Source organism: Haliotis cracherodii, unplaced genomic scaffold (assembly GCF_022045235.1).
Source record: "Haliotis cracherodii isolate W230 unplaced genomic scaffold, xgHalCrac1.p SCAF_3, whole genome shotgun sequence".
Taxonomy (NCBI): domain Eukaryota; kingdom Metazoa; phylum Mollusca; class Gastropoda; order Lepetellida; family Haliotidae; genus Haliotis; species Haliotis cracherodii.
The window spans coordinates 47,384,190-47,407,702 of record NW_027266286.1 but is presented as its reverse complement, the minus strand read 5'-3'; the positions used below and the strand labels follow the sequence as shown (position 1 = coordinate 47,407,702).

The window sequence follows — 23,513 nt, the reverse complement described above, 5'->3', positions numbered from 1 at the left end:
GACAGTCTTAGCTCGACGATTACACTGTCAAACACGGCCCATGTCTACCTCACCCTGACTTGTTTATTTACAGAACAGCAGTTATAGTTGGTCTAATGCTGACCTTGACACAAAACAACACTCACGCTCAATCCTACAAGTAAATGGTAGCAGCATGCTGTTGCTGTGACTCACCTATTGTGTCAATGTCCTCGTTGTCGGAGTCCCCGCCATCATCATGCAGTGGGTTGATGAGGATATTGCTGCTGTCAAGGACTGTCAACAACAAGGCTCTTTATTACACCCCTGGAGTACACTCGTTACGGCAGTGATGTTACCACAGTCACATGCAAACTTCCAAACTAGGCATGTGCAGAACAAGAGGATGTCACGAGGATCAACAAACAGCGAATACATTTACATATTACAGCACTAATTATAATAATAATTATCAAGAATATTCTATATTGTGCTGTAATATGTAAATTTACTCGCTCTTTGTTGATCCTCGTAACTGGTTTGGAATGTTGCGTTGTTTGTCAACAAGGTCTGTGTGTTTTAGTGCTGCCGTTTCCAAGTTTTCGGCATGCTCTCAGATTAATGATGCTGGGGTTTTTTTTAATTAGTTTTCTGTTGCTGATTCCTTGTGTATTGTGTTTTTTGTTACCATGGTTACAGTCTGTCTGTTTTCATCGGTAGGCCTGACAAGGCATTAGGACATGACCATGCTTCTATCAACTCTTACATCCCTCTATTTTTAGGACATTTAGGACGTCTGATCACATCAGACTGTGACAATGTTGATGCTGACGGCATCAAAAGTGACACTGCAACAATTAATTATTGATAATATTAAACTAGGATAACGAATAGAGGATTGCTAATTTTCTAACCCAGCTATTTCTAATCAACCTGTAACTGGTCCTAATTTTGTATATATGTGAATACGTCAGGGGCATTCGTGTTTGTTTGTTAATGCTGCTCTCAGCAATATTCCAGTCCATATGACAGGGGTCTGTAAATAATCGAGTCTGGACCAGATAATCCAGTGATTGACATCATGTCCATCAATCCGCGCAATTGGGATACCATGACATGCATCAACCAAATCAGCGAGTCTGACCACCCAATCCTGTTAGTCGCCTCTGACAACAATCATAGTCGCCTTTTATGGAAAGCATGGGTTGCTGAAGATCTATTCTACTCTGGATCTTCACAGGTGCGGAGTGTGAGTGAGTATGGTTTTATGTCGCTTTTAGCAATATTCCAGCAATATCACGGCGGGGAAACACCAGAAATAGGCTTCACATATTGTACCCATGTCAGGAATCGAACCCGGGTCTTCGGCATGACGAGTGAACGCTTTAACCACTAGGCTACCCCATGTGATAGTATTACTTCAAATACATACTGTGTCTTTTGTGTCTAAATCATAACGTTTTTGTCTGTTTGTTTAATGCCACACTCAGCAATATTCCAGTTATAAGATGGCGGTCTGTAAATAACTGAGTCTGGACCAGACAATCCAGTGATTGACATCATGACTCTCGATCTATGCAATTGGGATACAATGACATGCATCAACCAAGTCAGCGAGCCTGACCACCCGATCCCACGGGTTGTCTGTTACGACAAGCATGCTTCGCTGAAGACCTATTCTAACCCGAAATCTTCATATCAGTATTGACAGAAGGAAGCTGGTGATGAACTCACTTGAGTTGTTGGAGGAGTCGAGTGCTATGGGTGTGACATTGGAGCTCAGTTTGGCTGGAGTTGGGGTGATGAGAGTGCCGTCGCTGATGGCCAGTGCTGCCTCTGTTGACTCTGCAGGCTTTGGTTCAATCTTCTGGAGAGTCTTGGCTTGATTCTGGAGAGCTTGGAGACTCCCAATACCCTGGCAACAAGACATTGACAACTACATGCTGAAGTACTCCCGTTACCCTGGCAACTAGACATTGACAACTATATGTTGAAGTACTTCCGTTACCCTGGCAACTAGACATTGACAACTTAATGTTGAAGTACTTCCGTTACCCTGGCAACAAGACATTGACAACTTAATGTTGAAGTACTTCCGTTACCCTGGCAACAAGACATTGACAACTACATGTTGAAGTAATTCCGTTACCCTGGCAACAAGACATTGACAACTACATGTTGAAGTACTCCCGTAACCCTGGCAACAAGACATTGACAACTACATGTTGAAGTACTTCCATTACCCTGGCAACTAGACATTGACAACTACATGTTGAAGTACTCCCGTAACCCTGGCAACAAGACATTGACAACTACATGTTGAAGTACTCCCGTTACCCTGGCAACTAGACATTGACAACTACATGTTGAAGTACTCCCGTAACCCTGGCAACAAGACATTGACAACTACATGTTGAAGTACTTCCGTTACCCTGGCAACAAGACATTGACAACTACATGTTGAAGTACTCCCGTAACCCTGGCAACGGGACATTGACAACTACATGTTGAAGTACTCCCATTACCCTGGCAACAAGACATTGACAACTACATGTTGAAGTACTCCCGTTACCCTGGCAGCTAGACATTGACAACTACATGTTGAAGAATTCCCGTTACCCTGGCAACAGGACCTTGTAACCATGGCTGAATGAACACAGTTATCCTAAAATGTCTGAGCTGCAATCTGTAATGTCAGGTAATAATACATCAGAAGTCAGTGCAAAATGCTTTGCCTTTACAAGCCTGGGCACTGGTTTTCTTGCATCATTTTCAGAACAAATCAGCCTCTGTATATGAACTTGTATCAGTTAAGCACTCTTGAGAGAAAGAAATTTTACTACTTTAGTTTAGATTAGCAGCTTAAATCAGAGATTTCATCACAGCATCACATTGAAATCCAATTTGAAAGGTGTTTATTACTGTTTCAAAGTTCCAGAAGTAAAGTGTGCTAGACCCCTATTTTTTTAACAAGCTGTTTCAACATCTCATTCGAATCTATTAGGATACCTTATCTTGATAAAAATACATGGCCGCAGAGCTTCAGACTGACATGAAATCGCAATGGTCAAATGTCTAGTGACATAAATATTGCTCAATAAAGGAGGGTATTTTGTTTCTTTCAGGGGTAGGTGACCCCGCCCATCTGGCAATGTGAGTCGAGTACATCAGACGCACCTGTATGGGGGCCATCATGAGAGTCTGGCCGTTGGCCGTGGGGATGATGACTGCTGGGATGCTGTTAGGAGTGGACGACTGTCCCGGTGGGGGGTAGCGGCGGGGGCGACCTCGCCCTCTCTTAAGACCTGCAGACACATTCAAGAATAGAAGAACCAAGCCTAAAGAAGTGCAGCATTGTTGATTGTCTGTTTGTCAGTACAGCGTTATTGTGTTCAAAATGTGTCAAAATAACTATTGATGACCTGAAATTTGTTATCAATAATATCTTTCACTTGACCTTAGCTTCTAAGTTTATCATATCACATATATCAAGTGAAATACGGTGCATTATGTGTTACCTGTGACTGTTACAGGTGTCTTATGTGTGACCTGTGATAGTGACAGTTGTGTTACGTGTGACCTGTGACAGTAACATGTGTGTTAGGTGTTACCTGTGATAGTGACATGTGTGTTTGGTGTTACCTGTGACAGTGACGTGTGTTAGGTGTTACCTGTGACAGTAACATGTGTGTTATGTGTGACCTGTGATAGTGACAAGTGTGTTAGGTGTTACCTGTGATGGCCATAGGTATGGTGGGAGTTTGGGGTGCTAGCTTTCTCTTTTTCATCCCCGTAATGGTGATTTCGGGGTCGGCCTCGTAGTCATCTTGTGGTGACTCATCATCACTGCCGGACACCTCGAGGACATCGTAGTCTGCAATATCACATCCTCAGTACTGGAGCTTCAGATTCACTATTTGACATCTTTGTATATCTTCTGATTGATATTCTATATGTGTCTTTCTGTGTTTCTCATATTCATAAGCTGCTACCTAACGTCATTGAAACAAGAATAATATACCAACATTACCGCTACCTTCGGCAAGCATTCAAAGGCTAACAATAATTGATAATAACAAGTAACATAAATTGATCACAAAACAAGGCTTCTGTCGACAAAATCAGGACATACCATCTAGGACCCGAGTCTTCTTCCTCATCCGACCGCTCCTCCGAACCCCATCAGGACCTGCAGGACACAAGGCACTCCGGTAATATGTCTACATCATAGTGCCATAAGATCCTGACACAAGCCACCCTGTTAACAAGTCTACATCATAGTAACATAAGCTCCTGACACAAGCCACCCTGTTAACAAGTCTACATCATAGTACCATAAGCTCCTGACACAAGCCACTCTGTTAACAAGTCTACATCATAGTACCATAAGCTCCTGACACAAGCCACCCTGTTAACAAGTCTACATCATAGTGCCATAAGCTCCTGACACAAGCCACCCTGTTAACAAGTCTACATCATAGTACCATAAGCTCCTGACACAAGCCACTCTGTTAACAAGTCTACATCATAGTACCATAAGCTCCTGACACAAGCCACTCTGTTAACAAGTCTACATCATAGTACCATAAGCTCCTGACACAAGCCACTCTGTTAACAAGTCTACATCATAGTACCATAAGCTCCTGACACAAGCCACTCTGTTAACAAGTCTACATCATAGTACCATAAGCTCCTGACACAAGCCACTCTGTTAACAAGTCTACATCATAGTACCATAAGCTCCTGACACAAGCCACTCTGTTAACAAGTCTACATCATAGTACCATAAGCTCCTGACACAAGCCACCCTGTTAACAAGTCTACATCATAGTACCATAAGCTCCTGACACAAGCCACTCTGTTAACAAGTCTACATCATAGTGCCATAAGCTCCTGACACAAGCCACTCTGTTAACAAGTCTACATCATAGTGCCATAAGCTCCTGACACAAGCCACTCTGTTAACAAGTCTACATCATAGTACCATAAGCTCCTGACACAAGCCACTCTGTTAACAAGTCTACATCATAGTACCATAAGCTCCTGACACAAGCCACTCTGTTAACAAGTCTACATCATAGTACCATAAGCTCCTGACACAAGCCACCCTGTTAACAAGTCTACATCATAGTACCATAAGCTCCTGACACAAGCCATTCTGTTAACAAGTCTACATCATAGTACCATAAGCTCCTGACACAAGCCACCCTGTTAACAAGTCTACATCATAGTACCATAAGCTCCTGACACAAGTCACTCTGTTAACAAGTCTACATCATAGTACCATAAGCTCCTGACACAAGCCACCCTGTTAACAAGTCTACATCATAGTACCATAAGCTCCTGACACAAGCCACCCTGTTAACAAGTCTACATCATAGTACCATAAGCACCTGACACAAGCCACTCTGTTAACAAGTCTACATCATAGTACCATAAGCTCCTGACACAAGCCACCCTGTTAACAAGTCTACATCATAGTACCATAAGCTCCTGACACAAGCCACTCTGTTAACAAGTCTACATCATAGTACCATAAGCTCCTGACACAAGCCACCCTGTTAACAAGTCTACATCATAGTACCATAAGCTCCTGACACAAGCCACCCTGTTAACAAGTCTACATCATAGTACCATAAGCTCCTGACACAAGCCACTCTGTTAACAAGTCTACATCATAGTACCATAAGCTCCTGACACAAGCCACTCTGTTAACAAGTCTACATCATAGTACCATAAGCTCCTGACACAAGCCACCCTGTTAACAAGTCTACATCATAGTACCATAAGCTCCTGACACAAGCCACTCTGTTAACATGTCTACATCATAGTACCATAAGCTCCTGACACAAGCCACTCTGTTAACAAGTCTACATCAAAGTACCATAAGCTCCTGACACAAGCCACTCTGTTAACAAGTCTACATCATAGTACCATAAGCTCCTGACACAAGCCACTCTGTTAACAAGTCTACATCATAGTAACATAAGCTCCTGACACAAGCCACCCTGTTAACAAGTCTACATCATAGTGCCATAAACTACTGACACAAGCCACTCTGTTAACAAGTCTACATCATAGTACCATAAGCTCCTGACACAAGCCACTCTGTTAACAAGTCTACATCATAGTGCCATAAGCTCCTGACACAAGCCACTCTGTTAACATGTCTACATCATAGTACCATAAGCTCCTGACACAAGCCACTCTGTTAACAAGTCTACATCATAGTACCATAAGCTCCTGACACAAGCCACTCTGTTAACAAGTCTACATCATAGTACCATAAGCTCCTGACACAAGCCACCCTGTTAACATGTCTACGTCATAGTACCATAAGCTCCTGACACAAGGCACCCTGTTAACAAGTCTACATCATAGCACCATAAGCTACTGACACAAGCCACTCTGTTAACAAGTCAACATGACAACAGCATACTAAGAAGTTACCTACTAACACAATCCTTCAGTAAACATAATTACTACCTCATTAGGAAAAGACCACCGTACATGTCCCCTACCTGCATTGGAAAGTTCTAGCAGCCCCTCTGCTGCGCTGGACGTCTGGTCTCTCTGGGAGTCATCCCCCGGATCAAAGCCTACAGAACCGTCGAGATTTGGTGGCAAATATCCTTCCTCACCTGGCTTGGGCTTTCGTGGACGACCACGCTTCTTCTTACCTGTTTGAAGTCAGAAATCTTCACAATTTAAGACAAAAATCACAGTGCATGGAAACTATCTGTCCTATGTTAACAACATCCCTCAGGTGAGAAGATAATTCTTATGTTGGATTCTTTGACTGTAAGTCATGTATTATTTTGCTGAATCCTATCCCAATCCCGGTATATTAATATAAACCCAGGACACATATATTACTCCCTTAGGTCTTCCAGGTCTCACTCCTAGGCATTGTGTCTACTATACCACACTTACGCCTTACAGACACTCAATTCCTTCCCACAGACATCCTCCCATCCCACCCACACCTGTTCACCCAGGTCCTCCTCCTGACTCCAAGGTCCCTCGCCCTAGATACCCATTGTGTGACACCCTAGGCATCAACGTCCCTGGACACACTAGTCCCATTAACAAGAAGGCCCCACCCCAAGACACCTCAGACACCCATTGCCCTCCTTGTGACACCCTAGGCATCAAGGTCCCTGGACACACAAGTCCCATTAACAACGAGGCCCCACCCCAAGACACCTCAGACACCCATTGCCCTCCATGTGACACCCTAGGCATCAACGTCCCTGGACACACAAGTCCCATTAACAACGAGGCCCCACCCCAAGACACCTCAGACACCCATTGCCCTCCTTGTGACACCCTCGGCATCAACGTCCCTGGACACACAAGTCCATACCATTAACAAGAAGGCCCCACCCCAAGACACCTCACACACCCATTGCCCTCCTTGTGACACCCTCGGCATCAACGTCCCTGGACACACAAGTTCCTTCCATTAACAAGAAGGCCCCACCCCAAGACACCTCAGACACCCATTGCCCTCCTTGTGACACCCTCGGCATCAACGTCCCTGGACACACAAGTCCATACCATTAACAAGAAGGCCCCACCCCAAGACACCTCAGACACCCATTGCCCTCCTTGTGACACCCTCGGCATCAACGTCCCTGGACACACAAGTCCATACCATTCACAAGAAGGCCCCACCCCAAGACACCTCAGACACCCATTGCCCTCCTTGTGACACCCTCGGCATCAACGTCCCTGGACACACAAGTCCATTAACAACGAGGTTCCACCCTAAGACACCCTTGACAAGCCCTGTTCACCCACCTGGTGGAGGCAGCAGTGGGTAGGCACAAATCTGTTTGGTTTCTGGGTTCATCATCAGGACACATTTCTTCCCTCCAATGACTACCTCAGTCTTGTCTCCCACCATGATGGGGCTGTTCAAGTCTGGTTGTCGAGGTGGGGACTTCACCTCAGTCTTACACAGCTTCACTGACGTCTGCCCCGATAAAAGGCTCCCCTCAGAGACTGGAGTTCCAGTGTTAAGTAGTGAGTACTGGACAGTGTTTCCACTTGACAGGTGTCCATCTGAGACGGCTATCTGACCACCAGATGACACCGATATATGCCCCCCTGACGACACAATGATCTGATTTCCTGAGGTTGTGAATACTGTTCCTGAATGACTACTGAATGGAACTGCAGACTGTGAAGTGAGCTGTGAGTCTGACACAGTGGTCAGTTGTCCAGCGTGGCCTTGTGCCACGGCCATCAGCTGTCCCTCCCCCACCTGAACCAGCTGGGGGTTGCTGCTGAGCCCATCTGTACCGGCAGCCACAGTTCCGTCAGCATCCCTCACATAGTGACCTTGTGACAGAGTGAACTGACCCTCGGGGGTTGTAATTATCTGACACTGAGATGTCGCCTGCGCCAGATGTCCATCAGCCTGATTGTCCACAACTGATGCCTCCTCCCGTACATCATGTTCTTCCTTCACTACTGTCATAGCACCATGTGCATCACTGGATAGGTCCTCACTGTCAATGTTGGATTTCTCAATCCGGATGAACTGACCTCCCACCTCTGTCACCATTCCATGGTCTTCCTCTCCGGTTCCCGGGTGCAGGCTATACCCAACCAGGTCACCATTCCCGGTAGCGATCACCTGCAGGGGGTCGCCTGTTCCCCCCATAGCCGGACCAAGTGTGCCATCCCCAGTAACCTGTGGGTTATTGTAAAAAGGCTTAACTAATAATAGTATATTACAATGTATAACACAGAGATTTCTCTTCCTTTCAGATCCAGTAGCAGACCTGTAGATTAAGGACAAAAACCTACATATTCTCTGACCCTATAGTTTGTATTCATAACTAGTTTAACAGGCATGAAATACTCATATCCTCCGCCAAATTGACAGCAATATCAAGTTCCTTTGTCAAGTGGTATATATCTATATCTCAATTAGGTAATTATGGTAACGGTTCTTAGACAACCCTGCATAGATGTTTTTTGTAGAATGTGTAAACGGTTTCAAATTTATGCTCATGCTAAGGAAACATTCGTAAAAACTATCAACAGGCACCAGTTAAGGCAAAGTCTTAATTTTTCATAAATCCCAAACTATGAAAAGGCACTGGTTTACCAATAGACCTATTTATATGCCACGTTTGGTGAAGAAACATGGTACGGATTTCAAGATCTGTGCCAAGTTTGGTGATTTTCAGTCCAAGTCAAAGTCGTTGCCAGGGAAACTAAAAAAATAATTTATGAAAAATCCCAAACTATCAAAAGGCACCAGTTTACACTAGACCTATTTATGTGCAAAGTTTGGTGAAGAACTATTGTAAGGTTTTCAAGATCTGCTCCGAAAACGTGCACTTCTGTCATTTTCAGTCCAAGTCAAAGTCGTTGCCAGGGATATTCGAAAAATATTTGTTTTAGAAATACCAAACTATCAAAATGCACCAGTTTACCGCTAGACCTATCTATGTGCCAAGTTTGGTTAAGATATTGCTCATGTTGTTAAGTTCTGCTGACAGACGGCTGGTCAGAAGGTCGGAACCCAAGGCGGGGGATAATAATATAAGGTAAAACAATAATAAGAAATCAACTCCGAGAATCTAGGATGCTACATTTATTTCTTGTACAATAGCGTATGAGTCTCACCTGTATATAGGTCCCTGGGGCTATCTGCACTGCACCTTCTATGCCTTGCTGCTGAAGGAAGATTTGTGTGGCCTCCTCCAAACTGATGGTGATTGTCTCAGGCTCTGTTTGCTCACTGAGAGAAGCTTCTCCCTCCTGTGGAAGTGTGATAGTCTCAGTCTGTCCCTCACCACTATCTTGATGCAGAGTTATTGCCCCTGACTGTTCCTCCCGACTGTCCTGATTGAGAGTTATTGCCCCTGATTGTCCCTCGCCACTATCTTGATGCAGAGTTATTGCCCCTGACTGTCCCTCCCCACTGTCCTGATTGAGAGTTATTGCCCCTGATTGCCCCTCCCCACTGTCCTGACTGAGAGTTATTGCCCTTGATTCATCCTCTGAAGCAGGAACTAGGTGGTCTTCTTCCTGCAGCATCTCTGCATCTGGGGATGTGTTCACAGCTTCGATATCTACAGCTGCATCAGCACTAGGGACAAGATTCACATCATCACTAACAGCGCTCTCAACAGCTTCTTCTCCAGGATCTTCCTCCATCTTCTCTTCCATGACCTTTGGATCCTCCACCTGTGCTGTGTCAATCATCAAACTGTCCTCACCTACAGTATCAACCGTCGTGGTGTCATCTCCGCCAGTATCAAGCGTCATCACATCATCACCAACAGTATCAACCGTAACTGTGTCCTCACCACCAGTATGAGCCATTGCATCCTCCCCGGCGCAACCAACCGTTGCCACATCCTCCACTGCTGTGTGCATCGTTGAGTCCTCTGCAACATCAGCAACTGCATGTTTGCCTTCTGCAGCACCAACCTCTGTCAGACTGTCCTGACCATCAACCTCAGTGACAGTGCTGCCTGTGCCTGCCTCGTTCCCTTCATCTGCATCTTCTTCTTCTCCTTTGACCTTGACACTCTCAGATGCTTCTTTAGCCTCTGCATCCATGCTTCACTATGTGTTGAAAGCAAACATTGCAAGGTTAATATTGTAAAACCCACACAAACTTAAGTTTGGATAATGCCTAGTTTGTCCTACTCTCAAATACCTCCCTCTATATATACTGCTTATAAATAGTCAAGTGTGCTTTGTACACAAGAAAATATGGAACTATCTCTCGGGCTGAGACGGGTTACTCGGGTACCCTGGTCCGGTGGGTACTGAGTAGGACCCGGGTACCCACAGGACTACCCGGACCCGTGGTTAGTCATGTGATACATAGTTTAAGGATAAAAATTATCTAGAACGCTTTGGTTACACTACAAGTCACTAATGTTCGCATTTCTTTCTGATTATGCACCCATTTCTTCATTTCATATGGTTGAATAAAGATATAACTTAAGTCAACTTCAGTGTATGCATGACCAGATTGTTTAAATTCATACATGTATCTAAATAAGTTTTGCAAGTGCTGTGGTAAAAAAATATTCCCAATCAGACATTTTGTATCTCTTGAGGCCTACAGTGGGTACCCGGGTAGGGTGGGGTAATAAGGGGGTGGGTACCTGGGTAGTACATTTGGACTCGTCCCAGTCCTAACTATCACATCTTAATAAACACAAAGGCTTTCACTGAAAAATAGATCCTGCATTAGTCACATAAGTTGTAATCAGTGATACCATTAAACCATAGATACTGACCTCAAAAACAGTATGATGAGGTCTGGACACAATAACACACAATCTACCACATCACAAATTGTAACCATCCAATCCTCATTTGTCAGTTCACACAAGCAAGGGATACTCACAGCCTAAGACACTAGCCACTTGTCATACTATTTACATTTTAAACCTACTGGAAATGAACTAGAATCCCAGGTTTGCCACAGTCTGGAGTGGTGTAATACTATACCACATCCATTGTCTAGTTCACAAACTCAATTTCTGTCCCTTACATCCGTAATGATGAAGTGTCAGATTGGGATGGACTTTCATTGGTTTGTGACACAGAAGACACTGATTTGAATCCCACATGGGAGCAATGTGTTATTCTGGGTGTTTCCTCTGTCATATTGCTGTGATTGATAATATGAGCAATAAACCACACTGTCGGGTACGATGAGTGTGTGAGTATGGTTTGACGCCACTTTAAGCAATATTCCAGCAATATCACAGCAGGGGACACTAGAAATGAGCTTCACATATTGTTCCTATGTGGGTAATCGAACCCGGGTCTTCGACGTGACAAGCGACCGCTTTAACCACTAGGCTACCCTATACTATGACACAATCAACCAAAGTCTTGACCACCTCATTCATTCTGTTGCCTCTTACGACCAGCATCAGTTGCTGGATTCCAGGGCCCACTTGCACAAAACGATCTAAGCACTCAGATGATCATAACTCCCATACTTTTACATAGCCTTATGATAGTTGTAACGCTAAGATCGCTTTGTGCATGTCGGCCCAGAACTGTACGATCCTACTCACTCACTGCTATGCCTGTGCAACATGTCAGTCCTGGATCAAACAAAATCTGATTAGGAATGTCTTGCAGGCATAAAACATTGAAGTCTTGGAATTGTTCTTTACCATGTTTACTCAGGCCTCAAAGTAGCTACTAAAACTATTCCCAATGCGACCTAAATTTCAGTTTGTCTGCTATTAATGATGCAGAGGTTGCCAAATAACTACCTTGAAAAAAATATCTTGTGGTGACTGAATTTTATTACTTCTTGTTAGTAGACATAGAAATATAGTAAACTATGTTTATCACGAACACACTTATAACAAACCAACGGATATAATAAATTGTTTTTGGTCCCATCCTTTTGCTGTATATATGCTATGTATATAGAGGTTATCACGTGAATGTGTTAGGAATGAACATTGTATTTAGCGAGCCTTGGTGAGCTAAACACATAGTGTTTATGCCTAATACAGGATATTAACCATCCCCAAACACACAAGCGTGATAACCTCTTTATCATATAATGTCATTCTTTAATTCTGTGCTTCAAAATTGCTTTCCCTCTCTCACAAACATTACCGAAACATTGTGAGTTTTCATGGAATGCGCGCATTGATATATATTACGTCATAGGCTAAGTGATGTGTCAGTCGGACGGTGACAGTAGCCAATATAGTTCCAACTGAAATCTGTTTTTTACACAGTGGCGAAGGAACATATACGCAAAACAATTGTTTCGAAATTTATATCTCTGAAGTTGACAAAACTTATAAAATGCCTTAGCTATGTCACAGTTAGACACTGATTTTCAGTGTATTAGACTGTTCTTTTGATAATGATAGCAATTATCCCTGTAGTTTATCCAGATTCCCGATGGTTAATTCTGACTCGATCGCCAAATGACGAGGGCAACGCCATGTTTGTTTATAAACAGTGAAAGTAGTCCCTACTTGACCTTTGATATTTGCATCTCTATCCGCATATGACCCCAACGGATATCGTTTTTATCCGTTGGCTTTATCCTGCCGAGAAACCTACTCATTATATGATAAATATATATATGCGCTTATAAGGTTCTACAGTTATAACGAACTAAAATAGGTGGTCCTTTGGATTCGTTATAACTGAAGTTTACTGTATACAACTTGATTGATATTTGATCTGCTGTTTTCCCGATCGCCAGTTGTACTGATTGCAATGGAACTCGTATAACTGCACTCATTGTGTGTCAATGAACATTTAGACAGTTCTGTGTAGCGCTGTGAGGATTCAGATACGCTAAATAATTTTACTGTTTGCAGTTGGGATCAAGTTTACGAACTTCTGACATGCATGACTGTTCCATTTTACTTGTCAACATCAGGGCGAAGAGCTTTTCTATCTTTTCACAGCCAAAATCGATTGTACCTCTGATAGTTGTGACTGAAAATGAAGTTGACAGTAATTTTGGAACTAATAATAGTGATGTTTGATGTAATTCCGAGCTGATGAACGCAAACAAAGACATGGAGAAGCAGTCACTCGAATGTAAATAAAAATCTGTTGCTATGAAAGGAAAATTAAACACAGAATGGCTAATGAAATACGCGTGGCTAATAAACGATTCCAAGACTTACGCTATGAACTTGCTAATAAAAGATAATTTCAAATAATTTTGGCCACCTACAACATTGGCTCAAATTCTTACTTTTACCAGTGGCTACCTGGAAAAATGCATATGACTACTAATGCTTTTACCCAGGTATTTCATTAGTTAGTTGTCTGGTGTTTTTTTCTTGTGTTTAGCTAGTATTTTGATTGAACAAAACAACTAAGACAAACATACACTTACTTTTTGCTCCCCATAGTTGAAATAGTTCCAAACATCACTTTTCCCCCTTCTGCTGAGCCATTGTTCATTACTTGGGTAGAGGCGAAGGGCGATAACTCCAAATAACAGGTATCTTGGTTCCAGTAGAGTAATAGGGGCAGGTACTCAAGTAATTTGACCAGCCCTTGGGACAGTGTTTGATGTAATGCCAAAAATAATTCACTAAGCACTATGTGCAATCTGGTATGAAACGTAGATAGCAAATTGACATAAATATTTTGCTAAATGTTGATTTGTACATGTGAGCAAATGTTATTATGTGACCAATGTTATTATGTGATCTCTTAGCTGCTGATGAGACGAGATGGAAGTTTGGATGCGATGGAAGTAAACATTGCCATTAGCTGTTTGATGAGCCAGTCATTTTATGCATCACTTAACATCCCAGCTATATTCAATCATTTTATTTCCAATACATATAGGCCACAGGCCTTTGTGTACTAAAGGTGAGTACAGACAGGTTTTAAGCTTTCAGTTTCGCATTTCTTACTTCATTTGCATAATATAGATATTTTGCTAGATTTGTAATAATATATGTATCTGGTGATGACAGAAGCATATTGAATTTATGAATGTTAGGATGACAATAGAACTTTGCTTTGAGATATAGTTGCCGTAACTTGACATACGATGGACAAATAAGCAGGAAGTGGTACTCGGTTTCAACACAGTCTAATTTACAAAGTTTGCATTTTCTTAAATTTCCTAGGATTTTATAATGACGTCCATTCTTAATTTCCAAAGTATGACAACTCAGTCTGAATCTCGTGAGGGTTGTTCTCATATTTTGCGAATTTAAGAATGACAAATAAGGTTCACATTTAACATAAGTTTTAAAACAGGCATAAAATGACATTTTTGAACTTGCAAGAAGTTCGCTATGCCAGATCTGCTGAAAATTGTCTTTCAAACGTTGTTTGAACATATTAAGAAACACCTTTTGGTTTCCATACATTTGGAACCTCCATACATCTCCGAACCCAGCTATATTACGGTGGCCTGAAACTAATAATGCTCACTTGTACTTTAAGCGGTGAGGGTGACACAATTCATCAACATGTTTGACCAATCAAATCTTGAGGGACACAGAATCCGCCATTACATGTATCTGAGACAACTTCAAACCAGACAGATAATTTTCAACATCATATGTCAATTTTCTCGGCAATGCTTTTTTCCCCCAAGTATATTTTCTACACAGAGCAACTAATGTGTGTTTGTGTATTCTACTCGGTCTACAAAGTGGCCTCTCATCTCAATAAGGCATATTCAGCAGCTGTTTTGACATTTCAGTTGTGATCAGTGTTCGATGCATGACCTGGCTGTGTGTCATCCTCCTATCCTGACATGTATTGTTGCTCATGCCATCAACCACATGTTTCACTGGTCCAGAATGTCATCAAAATATAGCTAGCAGGAATATTGCTAGATGTGGCAAAAAACATTTACCCACTCACTCACGATCTTGGATGCATCTCTAAAACTAGTTTTAGCCAATGGACTTTTCTTGTGACCGCAAGAGGGATGCTAATGAAAACGATGACAAAAGAGAAGTGAGTGAGTGAGTGAGTTAAATTTTTCATCGCATCGGCAATATTGCAGCCATATCGCGATGAGAACAAGGTAATAATTTCGATATTCCTGTCAACAAAGGACAGTAAAACGGTAGGGTGAATATCTCAATTAAACAATAAAACAAACCAGATCAAATTTAAAACACCAGTAAGTACATAGAGTAATAATATCAAGTAAAAATAGGCTATACACCACCAGCAACCAAAGTTAGACCAGACAAAAGAGAAGAGTTACACTGCAAACATGGAAATGTTTCTCACATGATTCATAGCCTTGAATGTTGAAATACCATTTGAGATCAAATAGATTTACATTGCTCCTTTTATAAACCTTCAACACAATATAATTGAAATTGATTCTCATTAGAGCTGTAACGATTCAACAAACTGTATACATGTACCTTCATGAATCAAATTTGTTATTCGTGGTCACTAAAATCGAATACGTACGATTTTTCGGAAAAGAGTGTTTTTTAACTCGTCAGTTATTTATCAAAGCAAGATATGGAAAATGGAATATAAACAAGCCAGCAGTGGTGTAACTTGTGTCAGTTTGTCAAGGCCCCTAATGGTAATTTCATCCAAAACATGAGGCTATAGTATAAGTGTCATTGTTGCAATGTATTGCTTGTTTGCTTTACAAAATATATCACAGAAATGTTTCAACCTAAGCAATTACACGACGTACATTTTTAATAAACTAAAGTTTTAGACTGACACAATGTTTTTCCCCAATGCAAAGTAAATAACAGCTCATTACTGTGAGCAGGTAATACTGAAGTAGCTTGTAATTGTAACAAACATCCCATAATAGTGTATGTATCCGTCCCCTCTACACTAAATGAGTAGCATTACTCAACTTTAGGAAACAAAGGCCATGTTCAGGCTAATGCCAACAGAAGTGTGTCATATTGACAAAATATACAATTAGGCGGCACTGTATATACTTTATATTGTCAGGAATACTTTCAAAATCAACCCAAGCAACTCATGTTCAGGCCTGAAAGTTGCTAGCTGTGTTAACCATATCTATGTGCTGCTCACTATAAACGATTTTCATTTGTCGTGACAGAGCTACAGACTGTCCCATAGTATCTTACTTATAGATTCCTGATTAGGAACTTACCGCACTAACCCAGCCACACTGTACATGAATCCGTCTCACAAAAACTTATTCACTTCCTAAAACACTTCCCTTCAAATATGCATACTTATGTATATTTTCGATCATTCAAATTTTTGTGTACTTTTCGGGATGGGATCATTGCAAGTGTCCAGATTCTTGGCCTTCACCACTGTGTGCAATGCCAAATATTTACCAGACTGGTTTCAAACACGATAAAGAAAACTTATTGTTAGTGATCTAAAATATTTGAAGGCAAGAATCTTAGGAAGTGAAGCGCGTATTTTGCTCAATGAAAGCAGAGACCATATACCGGTATATGGTCTCTGATCAAAGGGTGACCCAGATTTGGATCAGGAATCTATTAGGAAAATACTATATAGGCAGCCTGAAGCTCTGTGTGGCATCAAGTCAATATGACAATTGTTCACAAGAGCAGCGCAGAGACATGGAAACCGCAGCTTCAATGCTGCTGGAGAAAGAATATCTGTGTGTTAATTCCTACAGATGCTGATAAACATTATAAAGTGTCAATGCTTTATGGAACAAATGAGACATATAGTAGAATCTACCATCTCGTTTTTTTTAGCTGGAAGTTGAACTAAAACTGACAAGCTAATGGATTTTTTGGCATTAGGCCTATTTCGTAGCAGATACAAATAAAAAACAATCTGAGAGTAGAGCAAGGATCAAATAGAGAAAAAAACACAACATTCAAACGCCTTGTCCCGGTCTACCCGTCCCATTTGACCAACTATTTACGAAGGGCAATTCAAAGAAAAGACAACTGAGGTACTTATAAATCGGATCAAGGTTTATTTCAAACACAACTGTTTTAAGTATGAAAGGGTGTGCAAAGGACATGCCCTACCCATACGATAACTGCACAGAATAATACTACTCGAGCGCACGCCTGCTTTGCTGGCTGGCAACCAAACAAACATGGCGGGCTCTGTTTCATATTTGTTTCGGAATTGTTATTTATATCACTTGTAAAATTCAATACTTTTTACTGAGTAAAAATAATAAACGACAAAAGTGAGATGTAACAGAGTCATCCATATCATTTTCGTAGATTTGATGTGCAACAAAATCAGTTAATTCGAAATTTTTGACAAGTGAATGTATGCAAATCAGATTTGCCCGAACATCAGGTGCGGTCCGGGCAAAATTGGGAATATAACAAATATCAAAACTACTCAATGAAAATAATCTAGGCATGAGCTAATCTAGTGAACACACGAAAAGATAAAATATAACATACCTTTCAGATACGATTAGTTTGAACAGATTTTGCAAGCGACCCGGGACTTGTATTTTTGTCACAAGATAGCCGCCATCCCATAATGTATTAGTGACGTCATTTAGAGTTGTCCCCCTTTGGCCATCCCCGTTCGCCATAACATTTGAATGTGTTTCATCGCGTACTTTTAAGAATAAAAGACAACATAGAACACCCGACATAGAGTATCAGAAACGGATTGATTTCTTGAAAAAACTACTTGAATATTTACAATAATTTGCAGTAATGTCATCTTACCCAGTGTGCTGGGTTTTCTTAAATATACACTAGCGAACAAAAATATCAGTGCACGTACATATAATTATTCTACAATAACTTTAAAAGAATAGTTTCACCAAATGGCTTAGAAATGTGCCAATCTACCTATTGTGCAGCTGCTTGTCAAGATAGCCATGGAGTCCCTTGATCTCGCTTTTATGCGTTGTATTAGATTATCAATATGTTTGAGTGAAAAATGGAAATAAGTTAGTTCAGGACCTTTTATGTGTATACGAGTGGCTTTATATTCACTTCTGTCAGAGAAGGTTTAAAGGATGTTCCTTTGGTTTTGGCAGCAGACACAGATTGCGTATCAAATGGTGAGGTGAGGTGAAATGGGGTTAAACATCGCGTCCAAGATTATTGCACTTATATAGCGACGTGCATGCACGTGTGTGTGTGGCTGCTTGTACTAGGTCGGACTGATGCCGATTTATTGTGCTTGCAAACAGAGATACCATGCCGCAGTTTAACATGAATACCCCACTCAGACACAGTATACTGACTCCGAGCCAACCAATCCTTGTTTTAGCCCCTTAATGCCCACCGCCAGACAGGATAACAACAAGTACCATCTTTAAACGTCTTTTGGTATGACGCGGCCTAGGATCAAACCTCGCACCTTTCGCTCTCCGGGCGGACGCTCTATCGCTAGACCACGGAGGCGATCACGTATCATTCCATCAATTATTATTTAAAACGTTAACGGTTACTGTTCGTTTGGATAGGGGCTAGTATTTCCATCTTTGTAATTTGTTTTAATCATTCAATGATTGAGATTCTCGGCAATTATTTATTAACCAAAGCTATTTATATTTTATTTTTTTAATGGTGGTTTAATCTCCTGTCAGTAAAATATATAAAAAATACGAAAGTATATGTGTGACCTAATACATACTACCTGTGCAGGTAATCTGTTAATGGCTAAACAACTGAATGTGATCCGTGAAGAGGTCTTCAGCAACCCATGCTTACCGTAAAAGGCGACTAACCGGTGGTCAGGCTCGCTGACTTGGTTGATGCCTGTCGTATCCCAATTGCGTGGATCGATGATCATGATGTCAATCAGTGGATTGTCTGGTCCACACTCGATTATTTACAGACCGCCGTCATATAGCTGGAATATTGCTGAGTGCAGCGTTAAACAACAAACAAACACAATGCAGTCTAACACTCTTATGCCAGGCAGTCATAGACTCACATATGTGTGTGTGTAATTCACACTGAATGGTTATTTGTCCAGATCTGTTGTCAAGGCGTAGCACAAGTATCACTTGTCTCCAACTTGTATTTTCATGATTCAAATAAAATCGGCAACTTTTGACTTTGACAAAACATTATCGATGTATACTTGCAGTGGTGATATGAAATGTGGTTTAACGTAGCCTTCAAACATTTAGCGCAAATCTAGCGACGTGTATGTGTGGCTGATTGTAGTCCACACTATCAGTTTTATGGTGCTAGCTCACTGACATAGCATGACGAAGTTCATCACGCACACCCCACTTATAATACTGTCTCCGATCCGACCAGTCATGTTTTATTCCCTTAATGCCGAGGTCCAGCCAGGAGCAATATTTTGATAACGTTTGGTATGACGCGGCCAGGGATTCGAACCACCAAACCCCCTTTCCCCGGGGAGACTTGTACTGAAAACTCAATAAGGATTTCAAAACATTAACCCCTGTTGAAGCAGCTTCGAGTGCCAACATGGCAGATCCATTCTTGGAGTGTGTGTTTGTGTGTGTGTGTGTGTGTGTGTGTGTGTGTGTGTGTGTGTGTGTGTGTGTGTGTGTGTGTGTGTGTGTGTGTGTGTGTTTTAGTGTTAGTGTTAGTGTGTGTTAGTGTGTGTGTGTTAAAAGATGACTTTCGATGAAAAGTGTATATAATTCAAGGACGTTCAAGTAGTTGTTCAGGGTCCGATATATCCGCTGGCATCTTGGAATACAAGCAGCATATACAGACGAAGAAATAACACAAGGAAAGGTTACGTTCACTTTTTATTTTATTAGAAAATATATTATTTGCAAACTATTAAAAAGACAATTGTATTCATACTTAAAGTGATCACATTCAATGTATACCCTGCAAGACTTTGCACGCGGCACGTCCGCCCCCATAGCATACACCAACACAATAGGTTCAGTTATTGTTTAAAACTATGAATACCATAGAGATCAGTGGAACTATTACAGTCATTGTATACATTTTAATGTCGAAACCATCTTGCTAATTGCAAGACGCCATTAAAACACTTTTCTGAGGACTCCAGGCACACTGATAATGTGGTGATAAGAAATGTACATGTGCATGTACTTTATAGTGAGGATTGTTGCTTCAGAAAGGCAAGACATAAAATGGTACACCAGATATATCAATAGTTAAAAAAAATTACGGTACCCAAGTTCTCTATGCAAATGGGACTCGTGAAACAAAAACCTTGTGTGCGTGACTAACAAATTCGCACCTGATCATACAAGAATGTAATTGTTAGTTGACATTTAGATACTTGTAACAAGCCATAGAGAAAATCGTGTTTTGTGATGTGGAAAAGAAATACCATAAATACCTTGTGTTTGTAAATTCATGTTTTGAACAATCTGTATATTTGTCCGAAGTGAGTGAATTGGGTTTAACGCCGCCTGTAACAGTATTCCAGTTAAATCGCGGCGTCCAATCGGGTGACATTTTGTTCAACATCTCAACATTGGTGGGCATCCACAAGTGTTCAATGGAACATATTTGTAACCTATTCGGACTCTTATAAATGACATTGTTTGCTTTTTTGATTGATAATTTTATATTATCACTATTTCATAAAAAAACAAAATAAAACCAATATAATATACAACTTGTTACTTGACAATTAAAACTCATTATTCACCCTTTAACAAGATAACATCATCTCATGAAGCGTTGGTATGTAGTGACTGTATCGTCGTCTCATCTAACAACGAATTCAAGGCAATCGTGATACAGATCCGACGCTTCTTCCAAGGGAGGCAACTCTACAAGCCCATGTTGTCCATCTCGCGGGACATTTGGCATACAATGCATGGCCCGCAGCAAGCAACGGCGACGCAATCTTTACAGATTGAGCCCTGGAAAAAGAGAATGTGGCTTAGATTTTAAATACTTTTATTTGAATATATAATGGATTCATCTATTTTGGGTTTAAACCCAGCAGCGCATCCGGGATTTTGAAAAAAGGGTGCAATCAGTGCCCGAGGGTACAGTTAACATGAAAGGTGTCCGATAAAGGGTTCCACCAGTGGCCTCCCTGGTGTAGTGGATAGAGCGCCTGCCCGGAGAGCGGAAGGTCTGAGGTTCGATTCCCAATCCACCACTTAATTACCACTTTACCGCACTGAAGAAGTTGACGCGCGAAACTTTATAACCCAGTCGAACCCACACGACAAGCGAATCCTGGCACGGCCAAGGGAGACAAATCAACACTGCACCTTGAGGGATTATCGTTACTACTTACCGTAATCCCACCCATGGTTCTGACTTTGGTTCTCATGGCAACGAGAGATCCCTGCACACAGAACGGCATCATGCAGCATTCATCCATTCTCCCTGCTAGGCGGCACAACATGCACGGCAAACAGCACCATGTGCAGAGACCTGGACAGCAGCAACATGGACACAAACAGTAGTAAATAATCTAATTGGATAGAAACAAGATCTACTTGATTTGATGACATGTCTTCAGTCGAGCAGAACTGCTTACCCAGTGTACAATACCAGTATTGTTTGGTCCAACTATTTATCTCCCAAAAGGAAACCTTAATATCTGGCATTTTGTCAACATGCATACCTTCAGTTCGTGCAGTATATATATAGTATTACATATTCTCATGAAAACAAGGTAAGATAGACACACAGCTCACATCACGGGGATCTATGTATGACGTCCTAACAATCACGAAAACCATTGTAAACCGATTTTTAAAATTAAAATAAAAAACGAATGCCATGATCCTTAAATGCGACGATCTCACGTCATGTAACCTTCACCGCCTTCGCTTTAAAGAATTAGAATAACTTAATACTCAATGATAGGAACTCCCACGGCTATAACGAACATGTATGTTTTCAGTCAGACTGTACATGTATGTTAAGAAACCGGTTGGGAACTCTCAGTTGAGAGTAGAAAGAAACGTACACTTTTTGTTCTCTTTTCTTCAAAATTAATCATAATATGGTTCCGTCCTATCTGACAGATATTCTAACAAAACCCTTGCTGCCAAAATCCAAATAGTCTCTGAATCTCTGAAAACAGCAGTGTTTCTCTTGCAAGACTAAAACATACGAATGAGTCTACCTATTAACTGTCCGATTGTGGAACGCTATTCCGTTTTCAGGTCGAAATTCTACAATTTCTTGTTTTAATTTTTTTTGCTTCTTTTGGGTAAAAATGTTCAGATGATAAACATGTTTTGAGTGACGTCAGCGATTTTTTTCCGAGGCATGTGTATTAGGTGCACTCACATAAGTTCGCCTAAAGCATTAGAAAAGTGTTTGACCACCTAGGTGACTTACACGAGCCACAGTCCGTGGCGCAGCCGAACATGCCTGTTGACCAGTCTCGGTGACCTTCCGGTCTGACCAGTAGGTTGGGGTTTCCGGTGGGCTGAGTGACGACCGCCATTGTTGTGGACGTGAGGAGAGGGATGAACGTCTACTGGAACTAAACATGAGATGCTTGAAAGTGTTTCTGATTTTTAAAAATAAAAATACTATTTGTCATTGTCTTGAGTTGTGTAAAAGAAACAGAAATGAAAGATAATGTGGTTGCATAAACGATTTTTTTCCCATCCAGTATAGAACGTGATCTTTTTTAACCTCCTGAAAGTTATTTTTCAGAACCGCCGTTATATTGCTGGAATATTGCTAAAGCGGCGTAAAACCATATTCACTCACTTCTTTTCAGAAAAAGTGAGCACACAATTGCCATTTCACGAACAAATAAACATATGTATCATTGTAGTAGAAAATCTATGAAATATCATAATAATATATTCAAAATACTTTAGACAGATGAAGCAATTGATACCCTGATACTCCACCCACCCTACCCCTTCTGGTGCTGGTATTTAAAAGAATGCTGCGAATCTGAAAGAAACTATTACCCGTGTGTCAGGATGTAGTAAAGACGTAGCTGATAGGACAATGCTTGTTAAACAAAGGTTAACATTAAAACTAACAAAATCGATTGGTGTACCCCTTCCTTGGATACAAATGAAATATGTTCGAATAACATCATGACTTTGGAATAGGTGATTATGTTGAATTCAACTCAAATATATGTTTTTTTTCAAACATTTGAAACACAACATTACATGTCCGTTACATGTCCATTACATGTCCGTA

General features: G+C 41.2%; 2 protein-coding genes across 3 annotated transcripts in view; both read right to left on the bottom strand.

Annotated features, from left to right (window-relative positions):
- LOC139474324 (uncharacterized) overlaps positions 1 to 17,919 on the bottom strand; it is a 104,313-nt gene extending 86,394 nt beyond the window's left edge. The window contains exons 1-9 of the mRNA XM_071257294.1: positions 17,841 to 17,919; positions 9,604 to 10,551; positions 7,762 to 8,659; positions 6,480 to 6,638; positions 4,091 to 4,147; positions 3,692 to 3,832; positions 3,136 to 3,263; positions 1,693 to 1,873; positions 175 to 255 (exon numbers count right to left, since the gene is read on the bottom strand). Coding sequence (XP_071113395.1) covers positions 175 to 255; positions 1,693 to 1,873; positions 3,136 to 3,263; positions 3,692 to 3,832; positions 4,091 to 4,147; positions 6,480 to 6,638; positions 7,762 to 8,659; positions 9,604 to 10,545 — 2,587 coding nt within the window. The 5' untranslated portion in view covers positions 10,546 to 10,551; positions 17,841 to 17,919. The remainder of the gene's footprint in view (positions 1 to 174; positions 256 to 1,692; positions 1,874 to 3,135; positions 3,264 to 3,691; positions 3,833 to 4,090; positions 4,148 to 6,479; positions 6,639 to 7,761; positions 8,660 to 9,603; positions 10,552 to 17,840) is intronic.
- Positions 17,920 to 20,120: 2,201 nt separating this feature from the next.
- The window catches only part of LOC139474424 (placenta-specific gene 8 protein-like), a 28,408-nt gene continuing 25,015 nt past the window's right edge, over positions 20,121 to 23,513 (bottom strand). For both annotated transcript variants that reach the window (XM_071257437.1, XM_071257438.1), the window contains exons 2-4: positions 22,683 to 22,830; positions 21,625 to 21,764; positions 20,121 to 21,238 (exon numbers count right to left, since the gene is read on the bottom strand). In XM_071257437.1, coding sequence (XP_071113538.1) covers positions 21,146 to 21,238; positions 21,625 to 21,764; positions 22,683 to 22,791 — 342 coding nt within the window. In that variant the 5' untranslated portion in view covers positions 22,792 to 22,830 and the 3' untranslated portion in view covers positions 20,121 to 21,145. The remainder of the gene's footprint in view (positions 21,239 to 21,624; positions 21,765 to 22,682; positions 22,831 to 23,513) is intronic.